The 24,186-nt window shown below is 42.3% G+C and overlaps 3 protein-coding genes across 6 annotated transcripts; 1 reads left to right on the forward strand and 2 right to left on the reverse strand.

The window, feature by feature from the left end:
* Nucleotides 1-670: 670 nt before the first annotated feature.
* On the reverse strand, nt 671-1,911 carry LOC147129059 (parvalbumin, thymic-like). The gene is made up of 4 exons (XM_086016200.1): nt 1,801-1,911; nt 1,585-1,717; nt 1,381-1,490; nt 671-869 (listed from the first exon to the last, which is right to left on the reverse strand). The coding sequence occupies exons 1-4, from the start codon at nt 1,859-1,861 to the stop codon at nt 841-843; spliced, it is 333 nt and encodes a 110-aa protein (XP_085872326.1). The 5' UTR covers nt 1,862-1,911; the 3' UTR covers nt 671-840.
* Nucleotides 1,912-6,759: 4,848 nt separating this feature from the next.
* LOC147129060 (regulator of G protein signaling 9-like) lies at nt 6,760-22,834 on the reverse strand. Of its 4 annotated transcripts, XM_086016194.1 has the most exons (20): nt 22,169-22,834; nt 21,800-22,025; nt 15,432-15,528; nt 14,974-15,024; nt 14,786-14,892; nt 14,380-14,431; nt 14,246-14,304; nt 14,090-14,166; nt 13,374-13,455; nt 12,376-12,438; nt 12,130-12,159; nt 11,977-12,038; nt 11,055-11,168; nt 10,870-10,985; nt 10,719-10,806; nt 10,471-10,609; nt 10,315-10,397; nt 10,113-10,236; nt 8,451-8,851; nt 6,760-7,911 (listed from the first exon to the last, which is right to left on the reverse strand). In XM_086016194.1, exons 3-20 carry the CDS (start codon nt 15,505-15,507, stop codon nt 7,749-7,751), a joined length of 1,887 nt encoding a protein of 628 aa, XP_085872320.1. In that variant the 5' UTR covers nt 15,508-15,528; nt 21,800-22,025; nt 22,169-22,834; the 3' UTR covers nt 6,760-7,748. The 4 variants fall into 4 exon arrangements, with proteins under 4 accessions (XP_085872320.1, XP_085872319.1, XP_085872318.1 ...); XM_086016193.1 differs by lacking the exons at nt 21,800-22,025; nt 22,169-22,834 and adding an exon at nt 16,587-18,077 and having other exon boundaries at nt 8,451-8,814; nt 10,315-10,425; nt 10,546-10,609; XM_086016192.1 differs by lacking the exons at nt 21,800-22,025; nt 22,169-22,834 and adding an exon at nt 16,587-18,077 and having other exon boundaries at nt 8,451-8,817; nt 10,315-10,425; nt 10,546-10,609.
* LOC147129061 (guanine nucleotide-binding protein subunit alpha-13-like) lies at nt 17,400-23,168 on the forward strand. Its single transcript, XM_086016199.1, has 5 exons — nt 17,400-17,754; nt 19,075-19,301; nt 21,346-21,396; nt 21,794-21,994; nt 22,188-23,168. The coding sequence occupies exons 1-5, from the start codon at nt 17,472-17,474 to the stop codon at nt 22,557-22,559; spliced, it is 1,134 nt and encodes a 377-aa protein (XP_085872325.1). The 5' UTR covers nt 17,400-17,471; the 3' UTR covers nt 22,560-23,168.
* The last annotated feature ends 1,018 nt before the right edge of the window (nt 23,169-24,186 follow it).

Raw genomic sequence — 24,186 nt, forward strand, 5'->3', positions numbered from 1 at the left:
ATGAATATGTATGACTCCCTTTTAATTCATTCAACATTTTATGGATTCTTGTTGGATGAATCAATGTCTCACAATGTCAATTTGTCTGTGTTCAACCGAGGTCCCTCACCTCGAACGACACGGGCCTCAAATAACTATTCCTGCACCTCCTTCAATATCCGAGTCACGTTACAAATATCCTCAGAGCGGCAATTAAAGCCTATAAAGTAAGCGTCCGTAACACAAGCACATCGGGGACAGGCCTTGATTCGAAACATCATTTTGAAGTAAAAAGCCCCAACAAATTGAAATGGCATGGACGCTGGCATAAAACAGAGTAAAAGTTGACCGCCGTCTGCTCACACTCGTCTGCTCGCAAGTGTGGGAGTTTTAAATAAACCCGCCTCATTGACACAAGTGCGGGAAATGTGCTGGCGCAGAAGCGCGCTGGCGCTGGCCAGCTCTCGACGGATCAGTTTGAGGCACGGCCAGAATTCAGGGTTCCCCTCGTCAAACTGCCAGATTGTTGCTCTCTCACCTGCGCACCGCATAGATTGCTGTCAAGTAGTTAAACCACTACTACTACTATGACAACTACTTACTAGAATCAATAACAATATAAATTGTATGATTTTTGTATTGCTTTTCAGGTGTGTAAAAAAAACAACAACAAAAAAACACTTCATTTTTTGGAGGAGTCAAGTGCCTTTATTTATAACCAATATGGGGACTGACACATAACAGAGAGGATCCATTTTTTTAAACATTTTTTTTTTTCTACAGGCATATAACCTCTTGTTTACTGTTGCTAGTTAAAATCCACCCTGAGAGTATTACCATACAAAAGACATAAGGCTGCTCTTATGAAGACTTGACCAGTGCAGAAAACTCTGAAAAATTAAACAAAGAGGAAAAATAAATAACATATGATCAAATCTTATTCTTACATTCATAAAAGTCACATTCACATTTTTGTGCTCAAGACAAAACAATACTGTTATTGCGCCAAGAAAACAATTTAAAGTGAATTGAGGAGTTTCAGCGAGACAAAAGTAGTCCTTTGCTGCCATGTTGCGGCAGCTTGAGGCAATTCTAAACCCCTTTTCGACCGGGACTCTCCACCCGGATTCAATTCATTTTGTGAACATAATTTTCTATTTCTGCTCACTGGGTATATTTCATTTCAAGTAAAAACAAATTTTAAAAAATCCGAACATAGAGTTGGTATTAGTTTCATTTCTTTCTCGACTCCTTTTTAGTTAAATGTGTTATATGTGATGCAGCATCCCTCTATCGTTACTGTCGATTGATATGTCAGTGTTTTTTTGAGTAGGAACTAAACTGTCCTGTTTTGGGGAGATTCCACGCGCTCCAAATGTGAAAAATCAAGACGTCAACTACCTTCCCATCCAATCTTGCCGTCGCCGTCAGAGTCCCCTTCTAGCAAGAAGGCTCTGGTCTCGGCGGCGGTCAGCGTCCTGGCTCCTTTGGAGAAGTTCTGCAAGAAGAGTCTAACGGCGAGATTATCAATGCTTTTCATATGAAATTGCACTCAAGAGAAGAGGCCAATCAAAAGGCCAAAATTAAACCAATTAAGAACTCAACTGTAACTCATCCTGCTCTATGAAGCCGCTTTTGTCCTGGTCCAAGATGTTAAAGACCCTCTCGATCTCTGTTGGAGTCTTTTTCGACAAGCCCACGGCTTTGAAAAACATCTTTGGGTTAAACGAATCCTTTGCTGGAAGAAGAAAAACGCAAATGAAAGGTCGCATCTCGTCTCTGGTATCCTAACAGCGGGAAAAGAAAGCGAAAAGTTCTTACCTTTACAGGCGTTGATGGCGGAGGTAATGTCCGAGACGGCTAGAACGTCGGTGATGGCCATGACGACGGAGACGGTTGTGGTCGGGGTTGCAGCCACCGCGGTTTGATGTGCGACCGCTGACGTGCGGAAAGAAACAAGGCGGCGCAGTGAATAGGCTTCACCCCCACCGGGTGTCAGAAACCACCAGCGTCCTTCTGTCCGCTGCCACCCGCAGCTGACTACTTGAGATGTTATTAACGTGCGGGCGGGCGAACCAACAAGATGGAGGTCAAAGCAGAGGTGGGAGGTAAGTCAAATTCACAATGTGAAAGACACAAGTACTTCTCAAGTCTGAACTTTTTCCATAGTGTTCTATAATCAGGGTTTATTAAAAAAAAAAAAAAAAAAAAAAATTCAGTATTACTGTAAGGCCGTACGGAACGATATTGAACAATTGTAGTTTACTTTACTAATACTTACTATGATGTTTGTTTCTTTTTTTTTTTTTTTTTTTAATCCTGCACTCAACAAATTCTCATTTTGGAAAACAAATACTAAAACTAAAAAAAAAATATTGAAAAAAAAATAAAATAAAAAAAGTTAACTGACAAACCTGTTCAAAAAAGGTCCTAAAACAAAATCAATTCAAGTCAAAACAAAATAAAAACTATTATAACCTTGCTACTAACACATTGCAATGGTACACTTGCAATCCTGAATTGAGTTTTGAAGCTCCACATGCAATATACTGTGCTGCACTGATTATTATTATTATTTGTTTTTTTTTTTTATTGACCCGCAAAAACATGGCGTGATTGTCAAGGAAGAAGTGGATGGCCACAAAGAGGAGTAAACTGGTGCGAACGAGAAGAGTGTGTGGATATTTTGAGAGGCGATTAGAAATTATTAATCACCCCATTTACTGATGCGCTTGTGGATTTTGGCAACAGAGTCTCTCCATGCTTCGCTTTTTATCCACGGGTACATACAAAATGATATAGTTCAGTATTGATAGTTCGGTCTTGCTCGGTGTGGCAGGTAAAGCATGTTCATTGTTCGCCATTATTTATAATTCACAGCGAGTTGGGCAAAATACTGAAACATTGAATGTGCATTCAAAAGGTTAGAGGTCAAAACAAAGACAAAAAAAAAAAAAATGAAATAAGGATTTATGATGTCATCTCATTTCACATTCTTATTGTGAAATTTGGTTGAACACAAAGCTATTCTGTGGTATGAAAGGCAACAGGTACATACACGGGTTCATTGTATCTACTGCCATCTAGTGGAAACGACATTTAACTATTTTGTCTGCCACTAAATAGTCTGGCACGGGTCCTCGCAACACTATGGTGGATAAACAGAAAAAGGACGTATAAATTAGAAGCACGGTGCATGTGGAGGGATGCTAACATTCCCTTGCAACCTCATTCGCTGGCTCCTTGCCATCGTCTTAATCGTCCACGCAGCATTTCCCCAAGTTGTAAACATCCTGTTATTATCCGGGCCTCAGTCACTATCAGGCCGAGCTCTGTGGATTTGTTTTTCTTGTCGCCATGTGCTACATTTAGCATATGAAAAAAAGCACAGTGGTGAGCACATCGGCCTCACAGATCTGAATTTGAGGCTCTTAGTTGGAGTTTGGTGTCAAACTAAACATAAAAAAGGAGAGAATCACATAGCGTGTTCAAAACAAACCACGCTGAAACTCGCTTTAAGCCTGCTAGTTTAACGCTAAGATATAAACCGGGAACGCCATAAATGGGCTGACGGCTAGAATCTACAATGGCAGAGTTGTGACACTTTGAACACAAATGCTGCAGCGACAACAGATATTAAAGCAACACTCACAGGCATATATTCTTTATCCTCAGTAAAGGCGACTTGAGTTGTGACATGTCCCCCGTCTCCATACATGTCCATTTTTCTTCAGGTGGCCAGAAGATGCAGAACAATGTCCATTGAATTGAAGCGTTCTTGTAACTTTTTGATAATGAACTACGTAGGAACTATAACGCAGATTTCAAGTTGAAGCCTTCAATTAGGTCACGTGCGCATAAAGACACGCAAGTGACGATTTGGCTTGCAGTTTCGCATCCAGTGCGCGAGGGAACGCCGGAGTGAAGCGGACGTTACGGCATCGCCACGTTTCCTCAGGACGGGAATACGGTGAGACCCGCGACAGGCCGAGGGGAGCAGCAAAGGACAAAAACATCCTCTGCTAACACCCCCCCCCCCCCACACACACACACACATCTGCATCCCCGCCCCCAACCCTCGGCCTTGTGCCTTTCCTTACTCCCAGGCTTGTTTTCAGGAAGGCCAGGCTTCCTGCGTGATGGATGAGAGGCGGAAAAAAGGGGGATGGGACAGAGGTAGGAAGGGATGGGTGGCAATTGCACTTTTGGTTCTGGGCGTGTGTGAAGCGATACGAAAGACTTTGCGGTTGCACAGTATTCAGATTGGCTTGGAGAGGGGACACTTATTAAACAGGGAGTGGTCGACAGGGGCGTTTTGGGACTTGGAGTCCTCAGCGGGTGTTGGGGACAAGCATAGGTAAGGACACGTAGTTTGTAAACAATGTTTCATTGTTATATACTATAAGTCGTTTTTTAAAACAGACAGATGGGCCAGGGCCTTTGAAGATGAGGTCGGAAAGATCGTTAAAATGCAAACGTAAAAATGAGTTACTAGTTCTAATTCATTTAAACATGCAGATTAGGCTCGATAAAGACTCTAAATTGTCCATCGGCGTGAATGTGAGTGCGAATGGTCATTTGTCGAGCTGTGCCCTGCGATTGGCCTGGCGACCAGTCCAGGGTGTAACCCCGGCCTGTCACCCAAAGTCAGGTGTGCATAGGCTCAAACTCAGGCCCTAATCAGGACGAGCGGGATAGAAAAATTGATGGATTGGAGCGTGATTAATGATCGGAACTAGATTACAATTCATGATTAATTTACCGTCTATTTAATAAAATAAAAAAACGGTTTATTTTTCCTAATGCATATATATTGTGTGAAATTGTTTACTTTAATGATAAAATAGCGCATTCTCTTGTTTAAATGTGATTTATAATGAATGTAATCATAATCAATTAATCACCCAGCCCTAATATATGTGTACACACAGTACATAGACAGCGCACTGTATACATGTTTATACAGTACGCATATACACTATATAATCTGACACCACAAACTCTTGTGTACCTCATCACATTTAAGATTAGCAACTGAAACATATCCCGTGTGTGTGTGTGTGGGGGCGGGGGGGGCCGTGTGTGCCTGTGTGGGCATGTGGGTTGAAATTTCATAGCTATATTACATAATCATATAACTCACGCGTTGTATACATCGTTAAAAAATTCATAGACTAAGAAAGGACATTCACCTCTGGTTTAATTTTTTTCAGTTTATAGAGAATATATATATATATATATATATTTTTTTTTTTTTTCCTTTTTTTTTAGAGTTTGTCTGTGAGTATACTTTCCTCTAGTGGCTGAAAGCTGAGGCAACATGCTGCACAAAATGTGTGTGGTAGTCCAAATGTCAGTGTTTCACTAAATTTGCTGCTTCAGCATTAACAAAAAAGAAAAAGAACACGTGTCTTTCTATGACATACGGAAATACAAGTAAACATTTTGGAAGCATCTTTTACAGACATAAATCTAAATCAAGTTTACGCCGCATGACAACAATATGAGGCCCGCGTGAATATGGCTATACAATAGAATAGCACGCTTCATATGATGATATGTGGATATTTTATGATGATTAAATGGGATGTGGGCTTGTGAAGCCTTTTGAGTTGGAATAAACGTGACTGTTTACAAAAACATTACTTTTGTGGTCAACTGTGTCTAGCCCTCTATGAAGACATAACTGCCCCTGACCCAAATTTGTTTTCCCTTTACAAGGTCTTTTTTTTTTATTTGGTCTGTCTTTGTGAGATATTACAATTGTTTCGATGACCTGAAACGTGTGCTAAATATGCCCAAAAAAAAAAACTAATCGGAAAAGGGGCATATAGTTGTTTTTACGGCTTATAGAATCTGTGGCGCTCCGGGTAATTAGTCTTCCTGAACGACCAGGCAGCCAGTCAGACTGAAACCAAAGATGTCTCAGTCGTTCCGTGTGACATTTGGACGCGAGATATTGTCGAGCTGTATCAGATTCTGAGCAACTAAGACGGGACCCATCCATCATGAGTCCGATGTGAAAATAGAATGTGAAACACGACGGGAACAAGCCATATCACGTAGAAACAGAAATGGCGTACTTGCTTGGAGACAAGCTCTCACTGTCAATTCTCATTTTCATTTGCAGAATCTATTACGTTCTTCGCGGCGAAGGTGGCCCGTTGCTAACTTCTGACAACAACATCCTGATGCTGTTTGAGTGTGTCAAGCAGAACTCCAGCATCAGTGATTTTGTTGCCAGCGGGAGGACGCAATCAGCCAGTTTCGACTAACGCCACCAGTGGGACGGCCACAGCAAGCAAGGCTCTCAATAATCCAGGCTCTCAGAGCGCGGCATCCCCGGAACTTCATATCCACCAATTATCGGCACCGATGTTCGGCATTTTGATGCATATCACCTTAAACTAAACAATAAAAAGAAAAAACAAACGGCCGATAACAGAGTGATTGTAAAGAGGGCAAACTTCATTTATTTATTTCAATGTATTTATTTACTTATTTTCAGCTAACTTTATAATAGATGATCTATTGTCTAATAATAATTGAAAAAAATACTTTTAATATGTTACAAATCTGAAAAGCTCAATAAACATGCTTACATGCATTTAAGTGAAGAGTTTTGAGTTTTTATTCATCAAAGTTTTGACGCCAATATTTTCCCTTTCACTGCAAATGAATACCAACTCCAAATATCTGTCATCAGCCTTCTTGGCTACTACTAATCCGTATCGTTCCTGGAAAAAAAACAAAAACAAAAAAAACCACACACGTCCATGATAACGCTCATCTTAAGACACGTTATTTATTCACGTAATCATCAATGAGGCACTTGACACAAGTTGTGGAATGTACCCGTCGAACACCACCGCCAAAGAAATAAAAATTCACATTTTTTAATATGTAACATGTTAAAACAAGCGTCGCGCACGCCCAGCACCGAAGCATCGCTACCGTACAAAAACAGCGTCACGTACAAAACTAGGTTGCTGAAGTCATTTCACCACGTGCACAAGAACCCGTCTCAATGTAAACTGTATTGTCCATGTCCAGTGAAAAACGTGAACAGTGAACCGCCGTTTATCGCGGTGATAAATTCTAGAACCACACTCAATATACAGTAGGTGAAAATTTGCAATATAGAGACCATATAAAAAAAAAAGTCGCAATGTAATTTGGCCCGAACCACATTTAAACTTAATAAACACGTCAAACACGGTAAGTAAACAACAAATATGGCACGGGAACACTGTACCTACACATTTTGAAAGTTTTTTTTGTTATCATTTAAAAAAAAAAAAAAACAACTATAAAAATTACTTTCATTTTCTTTTTCATTTTATTTAACATTTTAATTATAAAAGGAAAAAAATCTTACAAAATGCGCATGCTTCTCATTGGACGCCAACAATATTAGAAAAAAGTCAAATCAACACCAAAGGGCTCAGTCCAAACGTCATCTTTGGCGATTTATAATTGGAGTTTCCCCGTTCCACAAGGTATGTTTGTTTTTCAATTGACATTATCAGTCGGTGTAAGGCAAAAACTAAATAAGGCGTATAATAATCAATAAGGCTGCAGTGGGGCTACTCGGAATGAGGTTTGAATGCGAGCGCTACAATTCACTTTGAAATGCTTTTCGGATGTTCAAACAGCGGATATTAGAGGGCACGCTTGATCCCATTTTAGGTGGAATGTTACAAAGAAGGCTGAAAGAAAAAAAATCCTTTCGGTACCTTTTCCTTGTGTGTTTCTTTTTTTTTTTTTTTTCAGCCAGTCCCATTATGAGGTGTGAGGCTCTCCCAGGGGCAGATGATCTCCTTTGCCCCCAAAGCTCCCTGGGAGGAGGCTCGGTTCTCCTCGTCTTCGTCCTCGGACTCGATGGGGTAGATCCGACACTCGGGGGGGATGTCCACCTTAATCTGGAAAAAACTGCCGCACGGAGAAGCGGATGAATAATAATTCAAACAGCAGCTTTGCTTTAGATACTGTATGTCTGTTTAGAACAATGAAAATCGTCAGTGAGGAGCTAAGAAATAGCATCAGTGTCGCAGTGTTATAAGCCTTTAAGAAATCAGAATACAAACAATGTGGGGGGGTGGAATGTAGGCATAGTAATGCTCAAAGGCATATATTTTTTAGCCTTTGTAAAGAATGAATGTGGTTTATGAGGAGTGACAGTGGTTCCCATCTCTATCCTCATTGTATATCTGTATTATACTGCCCTCAGGTGGCAAGGCATGCACATCACAAGAAGCAGAACAATGTGTATTGAATTGAAGGAAAAAAAATTGTTTCTTATAGAAAATTTTGGGGTTGACTTCCACTTTAAAAACAAAAAACGATATCTAAAATAAAACTGATTTGACTGCATTTTTTTTTTTTGTCAGAACCACATTTAGGGACACACAAAGCCATATCTGATTAAAATTTGTTGACCAGTATAATCTTTGTAAATGCTTCACACTCACTTGCCGATCCTCCTGGGCGGGGCTTGGCTGGAGGCGTCCGGACTAATAGGTCGGATGCGTCCGCTGGCCCCGGGGGCCGCGTGGCACTTGGGTGAGAAGCTGGCGAAGACGGCGGAGGAGCCGCCGCCCACGCTGCAGCCCCGCCTCAGCAGCCGCCGCAGCGAGACCGCCACCCGCGACTTGCACGTCGGGCCGGGGGCTGGCATCGCCTCGCCGTCCCGCTCCGCCTCGCCCTCGGCTTCCGCCCGCCGCTCAGTGCCGGAGGTGCTGTCCGGGGCTACGCTGACCGGGGATGGGCACGGGGCCAGGACGGCCAGGGAAGACGAGGCGTTGGCGGAGGGCGAGTCGACGAGGCCAGAGTACACTGCTAGGTGGGGCACCGGGGTGGTAAAACGGCATAGCTGTGGGATTAAACACAAAAACTGATGACAGATGCTGCGATTAAATTTTTTGTAATGTTTATAGCTGTTTTCAAAGTCAGTCCCGGTTAATTTTATTACCCAGCCTTAGAGGAATGGCAGAAGAACAGTACACGGGTGACACATGGAAAATTATAGGTAAATGGATACAACATGTTGCATACATAAGATAGGGTGCATCACAATGAGTTTGAGGCTAAGGATAAATAAATGGATAAATGATAAATCAAATATGATTTTGCTTACTTTTTTTTTCATCATTAGACTCTTCAGTTGACAATGCAACTTAATGAGGACGGTCATCATTGGCCAGATGGACATCGGCGGCGGGGGAATGACGGGACAGACAGATGAGGTGCTGGTGGGTGTTTTATTACAGTCGCCATGACATGCATGCAGACAGTACAAGTTGTGTGTGGAATAATAGATGGGGGTGGGACAAACAGTAAACAGAGCCACCATGCAGAAATATAACAAATGGACATTGTTGGTGATAATTAGTTACCGATTTTCTAAACATTATGCTTTTAATGTTCTACCTGACAGAAGCTAAAGTGACAAATTTGGGGGCTAAGATAAAATTATTCTTTTAAATTGTGTATTTTTAAATATTTTTTCATTCTACAAAATAATATACCGTATATTTTGGGTTATTTTTAAGCTTATTTGAAATAATAATTCAGTAAAAAGCTTCTCTAAAAATCACATTCAATTAAAAAGGCCAAATTATTTTTTGTTGAAAAGGTATGTAATATAACTGTTTTATAAACATAAGAATAATTCCATGTCATTTTTAAATGTTAATAATAATAAATGAATTTAAGGGTCAATTGCAACATTCAGTTTAATTGTAATCAACCAACCCATTCATTTCATAAATATTTTTCATATTATTTACAATTCATCAATTCACTGATTATTTAATGAAAATGAAGAATAAAAAAAATACCCAAGTTTAGGAAAAAATGTCTAAATTAATTAATTCAACAAATATTACAGGATGTGGTAGTAACAATAACATTAATAAATGTTTTACAAATTAAATGTGGAGGAAAGGCAATTTATATTTATCTGTGGACAATCTAACAATAACAATATAGATAATGATAATAATGATCCCAAATACACTAATAAAAGTCATAGATTTGTAAAACTGCTCAACATGATGACTAAGACCTGAGCCTGACCCAGCTGACCGACACACCGAGCATCATCATTTCTGCCTGCTGAGTTTGCTCATAACCTGCGTGATGTCGACGGGCGCGTTGGCGGCCATCTTGGCGCGCTCCTCCAGCTCCTGCTGCCGGAGGACGATGGGACTGAGGCTGGGCCGCCGGTTCTTGGCGTTCTGCTCCAACTGCGCGTCCCTGCGAGAGCATGGGCAACGTTGAAACAAAACACTTCGGGGGGGTAGATCCAGTCCAAACAGGGTGCCGAGCACCTACGTGAACTTGTGCTCCTCGGGGCAGATGGCTTTCTTCAACGTGTCCTTGAACACCTGAGATTTCATGTAGCGGCCGTACGAGTCCTGCAATGCCGCACTCTGGCGGTGAGTTCTTTGAAAGGAGGACGCCGACAAAGTTGGGTGCGCGCTTACTGACTTTCTTCATGAGCATGTAGATGTGGGTCTGGGCGGCGTCCAGCACGTATCTGTGCGGATGCTTCAGGCCGTTTACCGTGATCTCCATTGTCTTCCCGTCGATGTTGATCCACCTGGGGGCGCCGCGGGCCAGGAAAGTCCTGGGATCAGAAGAGCGACAGTAATAGTTAGCTCATCACCACAAACCCTGACTACAAATATTCATCAACAGAGTATCAAAAAGTCCTCCTGAATGAGTAATTGATTTACTTGTAGATCTGCTCGGCCTTCTCCCGCATGGTCGCCGCCGTGCCCCACTTTAGATCCTCGCAGCTTTCCCAGAATGCCAAGTTTTCACCTGGAAATCAGCCGCCGTTTCGGGTTTCAAAACGTCTTCCGAGAATGACCATCGTCGTCATACCGCTGAACTCTTTCTTGAGAAAGCGCCTGAAGTCGTCGCGCCCTCGAGGGTCCAAGAGCAGCTCGCCGAAGCTGAAGGTCCAGCGCTCCACGCGCATCTTGGTCGGCGTTTCCACGCTGCCGCAAGGAAGTGAAAGATTTCAAAGTACTCCAGTAGTGTCAAATGTAATCTGATTGCATGCTTACTTGGGCATGTTCAAGGTCCAGTATGTGATGTCGTCGGTGTGCCAGGGGTTACTGGGAAGACATTTGGAGAGGAACGGGTCGTGGCTCTTGTAGGTGGCGCTATATTTCACCAACCTGTGAAAAAAGAAAAAAGAACGACACGTTGCAATTGCATTCTATGTTTTATAATACAAGGTGGACCAAAAGTACTTTCATACTGTCCTTTCTAACATTTTTTTCCTACATTCCTTCCTTCTTTCTTTCTTTCCCTCCACACATCCTTGTTTCTTTTCTTCTTCCCATCATCCTGCTTTCCGTCTTCATTTCCTTCTCCCTCTATTCCTTCCTTCTTTCACATCCATCCCTCCTACACTCCATCTGTCCTTCCTTAATTGCATACCAACTTTGTTTCCTTCCTTTCAAACAAACCTACTTCCTTCCTCCTTCCATCCATCCTACATATCGACCGACCTCGCATCCTTCCTTCCACTTTTTCTGCCTTCCTTTCAGTCTAACTTTGGCTCCTTTTTTGCCTCCTTCCTTCCTTCCTTCTTTCCTTCCTTCCTTCCTTCCTTTCTCCTTTCTTTCTTTCCTTTCATACCATTAGTTTCCTTCCTTTTTTCAATCATCTACTTATTTCCACCCTTCTTTGCTTCCCTTCTACCTACCAGTAAATACATTGCAGCCTTCCTTGCACCTTTCCTTCCTTTTTTCCCCCCCACACCTAGCTATCTTCCTTCCTTCTCTCTTTCCTTCCAAACCGTCCTTCCTCCTCCCTCTCCCCCTCCAATAAGTGTCAAAAATGCCCACGTCGCAGTTGGTCATGACAGGGCACATGCGATACACGCGTGTGTCCTATGTGAATGTGACCACTGTTTAATGTTTACTCCTTTTAACCGCCCCCTTGCACAGTAGAAATTGACAATATGGACGACAAACGTACGCGCCGATGGACACGGACGACTTGACTCTGGGCCTCATGATGGACTGCTGGGTGAAGATCATCTACAAAGAGGAAGAGGAGATGACAATCTATGACAAGCTATAAGACAAAAGGAGTTATCCACGGAGACAAAACCAGATGGGAAATTCTTACAATTCTCTCATAGTAGTCGGGCGTTTTCACCTGTGAGAAGTAAAAATACGCAGTGTGACGGCAGCGATAATAAACTATGTGTATGAAACGTGTGAAAGATGACCACTTAAGAAGAAAAAGAGCAGCAAGGGAAGGCCTGTAGGAGACAGAAGACAAGGGGAAAAGGAAAACATGCTTAGTAAGGAAAAGGACAAGAAGAAGCATTAGGGAATACAAGTTGACTGATCACGTCCACTCACCTGTTACCTCGTCCGCGTTTGGATCGATTCGCCGGTCGAGTCCGTAATCCATGGCGCTCACGGTGCCAGGCTACGCACACGTGCGCACACACACACACACACACACAAACATAGGTCATATAAAAGTATTTGGACACTTTTTGACTTTATATGCCACCCAAAAACAATACGAAGAATCTAGCCAGATATGGACATTTGGATTTCAGTTAAGAGGTTGGATTAAAATGTACCACTGAGTTAATGAAACACACCTTTGGTTCGGGCCAGTGATTTGGAATACACACTTGGCCATTTTGAATACAGGAGCGGTAAATACATTACTATGGAAGACTAACATAAACTAATTCTTTAATACTTGGTCAATTATTTTAATCAAATTAATCAATATACAGTAAATATAGTTGTCCAAAAAATATAGAATTGATATTAATCGATAAATACAAATGTGGCTACTAATTCAAAAATAATTAATACAAAACATCTTATGAACAGTGCCATTAGTTGAAAACACTTATTTGGAGGGGGAAAAAAAGTTACATTCAAACAGAATAAATATGATGATAAATAAATAATACATACAATCAATTAAAACTAAAATTAAAATATTTTTATGAGCTAAAGTGAAAATGTAGATAAGTCCTCAAAACGCCTTAAGGTCAGCATCGAAAAGTGCACTGTCAATTTTGTCAATTTTGACAGTGTTTTAAAGGGAAAAAAATAATTGAATTAAAGGTAAAAAAATCACTTACTTGCAGTTAGTAATACAGACTTAACACGTGACCTCGACAGTAAGTCGTCACGGGTCCAGTGTTAGGCTGAGTGCAAGCGACATAATTCTCCTACGCGGCGTGAAATATTAATCAGCCGTGACCTTTTGGCTCTGATGAGAATTGTGATGGCAACGCGGCATCGTGGGTAGAGATAATGAGATACCCCGGGAAGATAGGAGGTGCAATTTATTTCTAGTCGGCAAGTGGATGGGGGGTAAGTGTGTGTTTGTCTCACCGGGGGTCTGTGGACCACCCAGTAGGCCCTCTCCTGACAGTCAAACACCACGCGGTCTGGTTTCTTCCTCTCCTTGGCGGCCCTAAGGTTACGCAAAACACTCTTTAGTTTATTTTCACATTCACTTCACACTGCTATCATAACTAGATCAAATATGAGACTATATGTCATTGCATATTTTTCTCAAGAATATGTTCTATGCAAGCCCACTAGTCGAAAGAAGGCATTCTGATAAATATTGCGTTTGTGGAGTAAGTGTTATCCACTCGTTTTTAGCCATCTCCGGGCGCGGCCATTTTGTCTTCTGTCGACTGAAAATGACGTCACAACTGCTCACAACGACCAATCACGACTCAGATTCAGATAATAGGTCTGCCGTGATTGGTCGTTGTGAGCAGTTGTGATGTCACTTTCAGTCGACAGTAGACAAAATGGCCGCCCCCGGAGATGGCTATGAACTAGTGCATTTTGCTGCCTAACTTATATTCCACAAACGCAAAATTAATCAGAACGTCGTGTTTCAAATAGTGGGCCTGCTGGGAACATATTCTTGAAAAAAATATATTTGCGTTGACTTCAGCTTTAAAATGTTAAAACACTGCCGACGCCATTTGTTAGGCTATGACGTTTAGCATTAGTACTCATTTTTGTTAGCCTCATAGTGCAGCGTCCGTCCTTTTTGGGGGGACCGAATATGATTCTGATTGACATCCTACCTGTACTGCTCTTTCGCCTGCATCACGATGAAGTCCCACTTGTGATTCATCCACTTGTGAAGGCGGTTGTACTGCTCCTGAGGACGCCCGCGGATAGCAACACAACCGTAAACACCTGCGGCAGCGGTAGCCGCAGTCACGTTCCCGGTCACTGACCTGCTCGTGCATCTCCAGGATTCCCTTCTTGCGTATGTTCCTCTTAGCCAAGTAGATTGCTGCGGCGCAGGGACACAAATTGGAGCACGAGGCGTGCGACCGGTTGATGTGCAAAAACTTGATCACGCACTCACCGTAGTCTGTGTCCTCCACGGGCCACTGCTGGGCGGGCCAGAAATATGGCGTCTGAAATTAATAGCATGTTTTTGGTGTGGCTTGTGAATGACAATTAAAGACTCGCTGTGTTTCCCAACCTTTATTTGCCAAGGCATTTATTTTATAGTCGAAAAATATCACAGCATGCACACAGCCAAAATGATCATGAGAAGTTTGAGTCCATTTAATTGTGGAAAAAAAATAACTATGACATATTTGTTACTAAAAAAAATGTTTCGATAGATGAGCGACGATAGTTTGTTTGCAAATAAGAAATAATTTCCATACCAACTTAGTGAAATAATAATTTACGGCGGTGATCTCTAACTGCACATTAGTGGTTGGGAATCACTGATGTAGGCAACCTTCATTTTGTTGCGTTACCTGGAAGCGATAGAGCGACGGGTCAGGCTTGAGCAGCAAGCGTTTGTGGTCCTGCAGCGGGTACACGAAGCCCAGTGCCACCAGCATGGAACCCAAACTCCTGGCCTCTGACCACAGCGACACGGGGGACATTTACAGGTATTTGCCTCGTTGTGCTGACTTTGAAAGTGTTAAGGCTGTAAACTCACCTCTTGTGTCTATTTGGAATCTGTCTACCAGCCATGCGACCATGTCTTCGCCTAGAGACCACATATGCAAATGATATTATTTGCCTGACAGTGTGTGTGTGTGTGTGTGTGTGCATGTGTGTAAATGCCAGACCCCCTCTGATAAGCGACAGTTGACTATTTTGTTAGATTAGTAGATTTCACAAGTGACCTAAGTGTATTCGCCCTCTCTTTAATCGCCTCCTCTGCCCATGTCTGATTTTCTTTTGCTTCCCGTCTCTGTTACTTGTTATTCCGTTTCACTCCTCCTACTTTTTCCCTCACTTTGACGAGTCCACGGGGTTGTCATGGCGACAAAATCTGCAGCTCTCGAGTTTGAGGCCGTCTCGGCTATCATCCGCTGATTACACAATCACTCAGCATCAAGTGTGTACTGCTAATCAGTGTGTGTGTGTGTGTGTGTGTGTGTGTGTGCTCACCAGTAATAGCGTGCGGTATGGTGGTGATGACCAGTCGCTGAGGCTGAGACTTCACTCCAGATTTGGGATCCTGCATCTCTAGCAGTACCTTTTCCGCCTGCGGGAGGAGGAAGAGGTTACCGTGACAACCCATGTGGGGGATTGCTGGTTGATGAGGCGGCAGGACGAGTTGCTTTAACAACAGATTGCGAGGGCGACTTGGGGCTGTAATCTCTTCTAGGTTCTTTTAGTGGCAGAACGTTAAAACTGCAATTAAATACAACACAGTTAGCATGAATAAACTTTGGTTGTCACTCTTCATTGTCTTTGATGTCACTTCATGCTTTCGATCTAAAGCGAGTTGTCACGGCATTTTTGTGTAGGAATAACTCATCAATTACATTTTAACCAACTTTTTTTTAACACTACAATCAAAATATTGCCGGTAACGTTAATCAATTATTGTGTTTAACACCTGAGAGTATTTAATGATTCTTCATGCTTTGAATCCAAAATGTTTTTTCGCGGCACCTTCACATGTTAAATAAGTCACCTGAAATAATTGAGCACTACCTTAAAATAACATCCTACACACGGTAAATCAATTCACATGATTTCACTCTCTATGATTGATGATCTTGAGTATGTTTGATGCTGCTTCATGCTTTGTTTTCGAACACCTTTGCATGGTAGTAAAGTAAAGAGTAAGAGTAAAGACAGTGGTTTAAAACGGCATCCCACCAACTTGGAGCTAAATCAACACAAAAGTGTAAATAAAGGTGCCCACGCCTTCCTCCTCACGCGTGATGTGGGCGAGATGAGTCAAGATCCTGTAGCTGGATTAACTTCTTTCTGCATGGGGGCCGCTTCACTGACAATGATCCAGCCTTAATGCTTATTAAACTGCGTGACCTTATTAATATGAGGAGGTGAACAGTTTAGTAAGTAGGGGATGACATTCTTAGAACATGTCTTGCATTTCTAATCATCTGTTTACAGATTTACATTCATAATTGGAGCCGTACAAACAGCCTCATGACAGCTAGTCACAGTATATTAGAAAAGATATTAGATTATGTGCCACCACAACAATATATGCTTTGTTTTCCATACCCGTGGATATACTATCATATGGAGCCTGAGGGCAGGCTGTGTTTTGTATGAGGAGAACCTTACCTTTTTAAGACATGCCATCCGTGGCCGATACCTCTGCCCGTGATCCCGCAAAGTGTTTCTAATTGTCATATTGCCTGGTGATAATAATGTCCATTTAGCACAGACAAACGCACACACTCAATGCGACTGCGAGCTCTGTGTCTCGTAGGGATGCTGGCTGGAGGGGACATCGATAATCAATACCGGTGGTGCCTTCCCGTGCAGCCAACGAGCACGGAAAAAAAGGATTAATTTCTTATCACTGGCAAATTGAAAACATCGCATTGATAGATTGCTAAATTTATAACAATAATCACTAAGGGTGGTGCATTCTTAAATTATGTTAAGGCGTTATTACGTTTGTTCGATCGTAAACGGTAGCTTTGTTTAAAAGACGATGCTCAACTCCATTGCCCATGAACGCACCATACCTCAAAACTAATAGGAACCGACCAATGAGAAGGCGGCATTTTTTTCTACCACGGAAGAGTTACACGACTGCCCTCTTGAGGGCGGTGTTGCACTGTCAAGAGTTTAAAGTTGTTTTATGGTCGTTCCAGTGTTTTAATAAAATGTCATTTTTGTCAATTATTAGTTGAAACGTGTCGTTAAATATCCACCCAAGACCTTTGTTTGATCTTACATGGTGTCCTCCTCCTCCTCCTAGCTAGCGCCATGTGTGTCAACTACTCGATACAAATACGTCTTTTTCGTTGGACGTCTGACCGGCCAGACGATAAGATATGTCGGCTTTTTAACGAGCTAATCGTGCCGTGTCCGCTCACACCGCAGACGGCCGCCCCAACAAGTCTACTTCCTGAGTGGAGGGAAGGGGCTTGGTCCCGTGCCTCATTACGCCGCCGTGCACAGCGCAGCCAAATTAGCATCGATGAGGCTCTTGCGAACATGGCGGATTTCCTGCCGTCGCGCTCCGTGCTTAAAGTTTGCCTTCCCGTGTGTCTACTCAACAGCGGCGAGGTGGAGCAGGTCCGCCGCTCCAAGGAGATCGACCGGCGGCTCTCCCGGGAGAAAACCTACGTAAAGCGCTTAGTGAAGATACTGCTGCTCGGCGCGGGCGAGAGCGGCAAGTCGACGTTCCTCAAACAAATGCGGATCATCCACGGCCAGGACTTCGACCAGCGAGCCCGCGAGGACTTCCGAGCAACCATTTATAGCAACGTAATCAAAGGTGAAATGCAACTTAAAAATGCATTGAATGGCGTTTTTTTTAGACGTGTTAATGTGAGGCGAGGCCCGCATTTGTTGGTTAATAATGGCCGGGAAAAGTTTGCCAGAGAGGCACATAAACAGTCCTCGACACACCCTACACGAGAGCCCCTTCTGCCTGTTTAAACCTGTTTTTAGCATACATTATCATACACGATCGGTTTGTATCGTCGCTTAGTTTGAATCTTAATTTTCAAAAGTGACTAAAGTAGATTTCATGGGAATTGTTGCTCAACAAGCAGCTCAAATGTAGTAGAAGTAACTAAGGTGTTCCTGTATGACCGCTTTTCTCATGGAAAGTAAGACTAAGGTCAACCTGAAAGACAATAAAATAGACACGAGTGTAATAAATCATAGCATAGTCAAAGTAGTCTGTTTCTAAAGACGTATATTGCGTTGATTTACAAATTTTGCTAGATGGAGCTTTAGGCGTGTGACCTTGGCAGTAGTACATTGTCATAATCCAGTGTTTCCCAACTTTTGTTAAGCCCAGACACATTTTACATGACAGAAATCTCACGTACGCCACCAAACAAAGCAAAACAAAAAAAATTTTGGTTAATTGTACTTTCTGCAATGTAGCGGAACAGCATTTAATTGTTCAGCCTGTCAGTAAACGTTGCTGGCATAGATAGATGAGCAAATTTGTAACCCCTGATGGGGGAAAAAAATAAAAGTAACGACTTCTAATTATTTTCAGACACTGACCAATAAATTTAATTCTGCACAGCACACTGGTTGGGAATGATACTGACGTAAATGTTTATTAACTAGGGATTACCCGATAATAAAAATGTTGGCACCCAAGTCACATTATTTTGAGCATCCGCCAATACTGAGTCGTGCTCTGAAAATAACAGACAGGTATGGCTGCAGTTATCGAGTGTTTTAAGCCTCATGTGTTCTATCAATTTACCCATTGATTGAGTAATCGGAAAACAAAACAATTTTGACATAATACAATATTGAATAAGATCAATAAAGCATTCCAGAACTGACGATATTATCGTAACTTGTCATCACTGACCTTTTAACGTTCAACCGCATGTTTTTCTAACCCTCTTTTCATTTTAGTTCTAAAATACAGTAAAACTGGCAGGTTAACTTAAGTGATACGTTATCACACCGTCACTTCTCTTTAGTCTACGCAACCCTGAAAATAAAGTATAATTAGGTACACCTGAACTCAACAGCAATAGTAAAAGCAATAGTAAAAATTCAGCATTTATACAGATGTATGTTGGGTTTTTTTTTTTTTTTTTAATTGCTATTATTGGCCTAGGCATACGTGTGTTAGTGGATGCCCGCGAGAAGCTGCACATCCCATGGGGGGACCCGAGCAACCAGCAGCGCGGCGACAAGCTGATGGCGTTCGACACGCGTTCGGCCAAGATGGTCCGCGGGCAGCTGGAGACGCCCGTCTTCCTGCAGTACCTGCCCGCCATCAAAGCCCTGTGGGCCGACACGGGCATCCAGCACGCCTACGACCGCCGCCGCGAGTTCCAGTTGGTAGGTAGAAATACAACCAACTCATAAAATTGAACCGTGCTTTTCCTCGCAGCTGACTGTTGAGTGGACAGTCATGTGACAGGGTCAACTTCCTGTTTACACCTTCCTCCCTGTCATAAGATGCTGACATCTCGAACAGATGTTCACTATAACCACGGATTCCTATAACCACGGATTGAGATCCAGTCCGCCCCTTGCGACGTCTGACACTTCCTCATGTCGCTTTCGAATGAAAATCCACTTTTTTTTCTTTTTCTTTTTTTAATGGGTTTGTTTGAGTTGCACAAGGCTGCTGCCGCAGGTTCTCAATGGTGTTTTGTTATCGAAGGGGCAGAGACACAAGTGTGATCAGAGCTGGAATGTTGATCTGTCGTTAAACTGCTTTATGCTTACAAACAAGGGGGCCTAGGCTCGCACACTCCGTGTTACTTGTGTGGTGAGCAAACGCAACCTGACATGGAAATTCAAATATTGCAAGCATTAGAAAGTTTAGTTTTTTTTAATTCCATCTCTTACTTTTAGTTTGCTACCTAAACAGGCCGCCATTGTCATCCAAACATAATTAAGTTCTTGAAGGACAATTTTGAACAAAATGTATTATCAATCCAGTTGCTAATATTAAAATGTATCAGAAAGTGAATCGAGTGAGGTGCCCGCGACAGGTCTGGAGGGAGAAGGGAGTCTTGCTTGTCTTAATTTGTCGCAATTCTTCAAAGCTGTGCCCCAGTTCAGGGGCTGCAGAATTTTGTTGAGCATGTGGAATGTTTAAAAAAGGGCGGCAGAAAGGGGCGGAGTTAAATCAGGCCCGACAAGTTTGCTGCTTAAACAGGCCAATGGTAAACGGTCACATTTGAAGGTGCCTTTGAATTGGGACAGTCTCTGCAGTCTGTTTTTTTTTTTGTTTTTTTTGTTTTGTTTTTTAAATACAATTAATTTGTTAGTTTTATAGTTGTTTATTAGAAAATCCTTTTTTAATTTTAGGGTTTTCTTTCCAACGTATAGAGTATTTGTCAACTGCAAGATTAAAAAAAAAAACACAAAAAAAACCTCACCTAGTATTTATTGTGTGATAAAGTAAATTACAAATCCCAAATGACTGTTTGACCTTTCTTCGTTAGGACAAACAAACAGCAATACTGAAATAAATAGAATGAACTCAGAGGCTCACGGATGAAATTAAATGATAAAGATGAAAACAAAGGACGGTTTCACTCTACTCGGTTTTATAAACGTAAGATGGGTTTTGTTAAAGCATTTTTGTTTTCATTTTTTTTCGTTGACGAAAATGTTTTTGCAATTTTAGTTATTTCATTAGTTTTCCTGAGCCTTGGGCGGAGTGTGATGTGTGCGTGTGTGTGTGTGTGTGCAAATGTGAATTGGCAAGTGTGTACAAGTAAGTGAGCGAGCGCGGGTACGCGGCGTGCGTGTGAGTGACTGAGTTGTATAGATATACAATAGTGTTCCAGTTTTGCTTTCACAGCACACGGGAAAAAAAATCTTAGTTCTTGTCTCGCTTCTCCTTTTGTTATTCCCTCTCTCACCCCGTCTGACCGATTTGTCGTCAATTTTGAAACGCCACCCATGCTTGTCTAACATCTTGAGTGTCCTTTCCCTCTCTGACCTGTTAAAAATATATATATTTTTTTTTGGTTGAAATTTTTGCCATATGAGTCACCAGGATTACCGGCATTTGCATTTTTTTTTTTTTTTTCAAATAGTGAAATTAACACAAATTGCATGCAAAGGTTGTTCCAGTCAGAAGTGGTAACATAACTAAAAGCCTTAGGGAGACACCAGGAAAAACGATAAGGAAAATCCTGACATGCACACGCGCGCGCATGCGCGCGCAGATAAAGGAATGCGTGTGAGTCTGTGTGGCTTCATGTCCGGGCTTGCATTAATTGCCCCTTCAGCAGAAGCTTCTGGAGGACATGCACACATGCTAGTGTCTCTCTTTTTGTGTGTTTGTGTGACACATCCAACGGCATCATCCACATGTGACTTAACTGTAACGTGCTTATGCGTATGTGCTTGTGTGTTGCAGGGCGAGTCTGTCAAGTATTTCTTGGATAATCTGGATAAGCTTGGCGAGCCAGTAAGTTTTTTTTTTTTTTTTTTTTTTTTTGGGAGATTCCTACCTACCATCTGCACCCCCCCCACTTTTTTTCTTTTTTCTGTTTGAGGTCACGGTCCCATATCTCTTGTCTAGACAACAACGTCGCCCCTGGGAGATCCGATTTAAATAACCGCTTAACCACCAAGACTGTCACAGCCATACACCCGCACTAATTGCAGTTCAATCTTAAAAGAAAACAATGCCAATTTCATGAAGATAACTATTATAAATTTGTTGTAAAAACAAGAAATGTTGTTCTAGCAACAATTGAAATTGCACATTGCTTTTAACGTTTGCGCCTGTAGTGTGCAGGGAACGTTTCTAATATGTTGTCACTTCAAACTCATGACACAAATTGTGTTTCTGCATCTGCCAGAATTACCTGCCGAGTCAGCAGGACATCCTGCTGGCGCGAAAGCCCACCAAGGGAATCCACGAGTACGACTTTGAGCTGAAGAACGTCCCTTTCAAGATGGTGGACGTGGGCGGCCAGCGGTCCGAGCGGCGGCGCTGGTTCGAGTGCTTCGACTCGGTCACCTCCATCCTCTTCCTCGTGTCCTCATCTGAGTACGACCAGGTGAGGAGGACTTCTATTCTTCTCTCCGGACCTGACTCGTGTAGATACCAAATGAAGACTTGTAAGCAAATTAATTACAACGTTGCATTATTGCAACTTTCCTGACTCTGGATTATTATTATTAGGGCTTGTTATAAATTTCCATTGTGCAAGGTGGCTGTAATCATGACTTACTTGAACGGTCCGCGCACAGGTTCTGATGGAGGACCGTCAGACCAACCGGCTGTGTGAGTCGCTCAACATCTTCGAGACCATCGTCAACAACCGCGTGTTCGCCAACGTGTCCATCATCCTCTTCCTCAACAAAACGGACCTGCTGGAGGAGAAGGTGAAGAGCGTGCCTCTCAAGGACTACTTCCCAGACTACAGCGGGCCCGAGCACAGCCTGCCTGACGTGCAGGCCTTCATGGTGGAGTGCTTCCGGGCCAAGCGGCGCGACGCCACCCAGAAGCCACTCTACCACCACTTCACCACCGCCATCAACACGGAGAACATCCGGCTGGTGTTCCGGGACGTCAAGGACACGATTCTCCACGACAACCTCAAGCAGCTCATGCTCCAATGACCCCCGTGCGCAACCTTTAAAGGGGACTCTAGAATAAGCATCCTGTAGAGCGCGTCGGCTGTTTTTATGTTAGTCGTGGCTTGGTAGTTTGCGACGCGGGGCCGACCCGACGCTGACGTGACGTCTTTTGGCTACACGCTGCGTTAGAACGTTTCACGTTAAAAGAGGACGTTAAAAGGTTTCATCCACATCTGTTCGTCCGTTTTTTTTTTTTTTGTTTTTTTTTTTTTTGTCCGAGCACTGAATTCATGCAAGTAACTCGAGTCGGTTGTTGCACTACCCAACCCCCTCCTCCTCCCTCCATCCCCGCTCGGCTTCATGAATAGATATAAAGCAGACACTCCCACTTATACTTTGTTTCTCCCAAATCTTCCTGGTCCTAATCATCTGCGGGAAAAACTGAATGAACCTGTGATCCCTTAACAGAGACCAAATTACTGTTTAAAACCCTGCATTTGTGCCAGCAGTGATTCGCAGCTAGTGTGTGCCTTGAGAGATCATCAGGTGTACTGCAGGAAATTATCCAATGTCAGGTTGTGTGTATGTAATACAACTAATGTATCTTTGTCCAGCCAGTGACAAGTGGAACAATTAAATGCTCTTCCACTAGATGGCGGAACGTGCGTAATTAACCCATGTAGCCACTTTTTGTCACGTTTGGCGTGCTGTGTGATTTTTGCCAATGTAAACTATGTGGCTTGGCTCAATAAAGATTGGGAAACACTAAATTGTAGTTTTACCTAACCTTTATTGAGCCAATGCACACAATTTACAGTGGAAAAATCTCACAGCACAACAAATGTGACAAAAGGGAATTGGAATTAAAAAGGTTTTCAATTGCCTATTGTTGCCACAAGATGTCAGGAATGCACAACTTTTCCATCCGACAGAGCTGTGGCCTGTGGAAAATACAGTAAAGCTCTGCACCGAGATGGTACCAAAGCAATACTTTTATGTTAGACAGGGCTTTGGCCAAAGCACACAAACAATTGAGTTTCTCAGCAAATAGCAAAGGATGGGTTAGCAAAACAAAATCCGTGAGTAGCAGACCACTAATACGTGGGGCAACATTGTATAATTATTGATAATCTAATATTAATTTAATCAAGCAAAACATGGCCAAAATAGATTAACAATGATACATTAATTGTGGTAAATACATTTATACAAAATAAGTGAAATTTGATCATTCGCCTGACACAGGGAATTAGAAATAACTTTCTATTACCAGCTAACGCGGTAGTGTTTTGCCTAATAACCGACACTTCTCTCAGGGTTGATTTAAAAAAAGAAAGAAAAAAACAGTCAATAATCTCCAGGCTCGTTTCCATTCTTTGCCAAACATGACACATGCCTTCTTTGAGTTTAACAGTTGTTTCCCCTTTTCAGAAATAAGCTTTTGGTTGCACATAGCCAAATCTGTTTCTGTTGTAAATAATACAAGTTTATCTCCTTGTATGTAAATGGTTGTAGAAACGTTTTTGTTCTAAATCACTGCCTTTTCCAATGTTTTTTTTTTTTTTTTTTGGTCATTTGTTTTCTGACATCTTTTATTGGAAATTAATTTCCCTTGTCAACTCTCATGCCACTCTAACTTTATCAATAAAACACTTTTCTAAAGAAATGT

Source organism: Filicampus tigris, chromosome 19, assembly GCF_054856515.1.
Source record: "Filicampus tigris isolate MCC_2025a chromosome 19, RoL_Ftig_1.0, whole genome shotgun sequence".
Lineage (NCBI taxonomy): Eukaryota > Metazoa > Chordata > Actinopteri > Syngnathiformes > Syngnathidae > Filicampus > Filicampus tigris.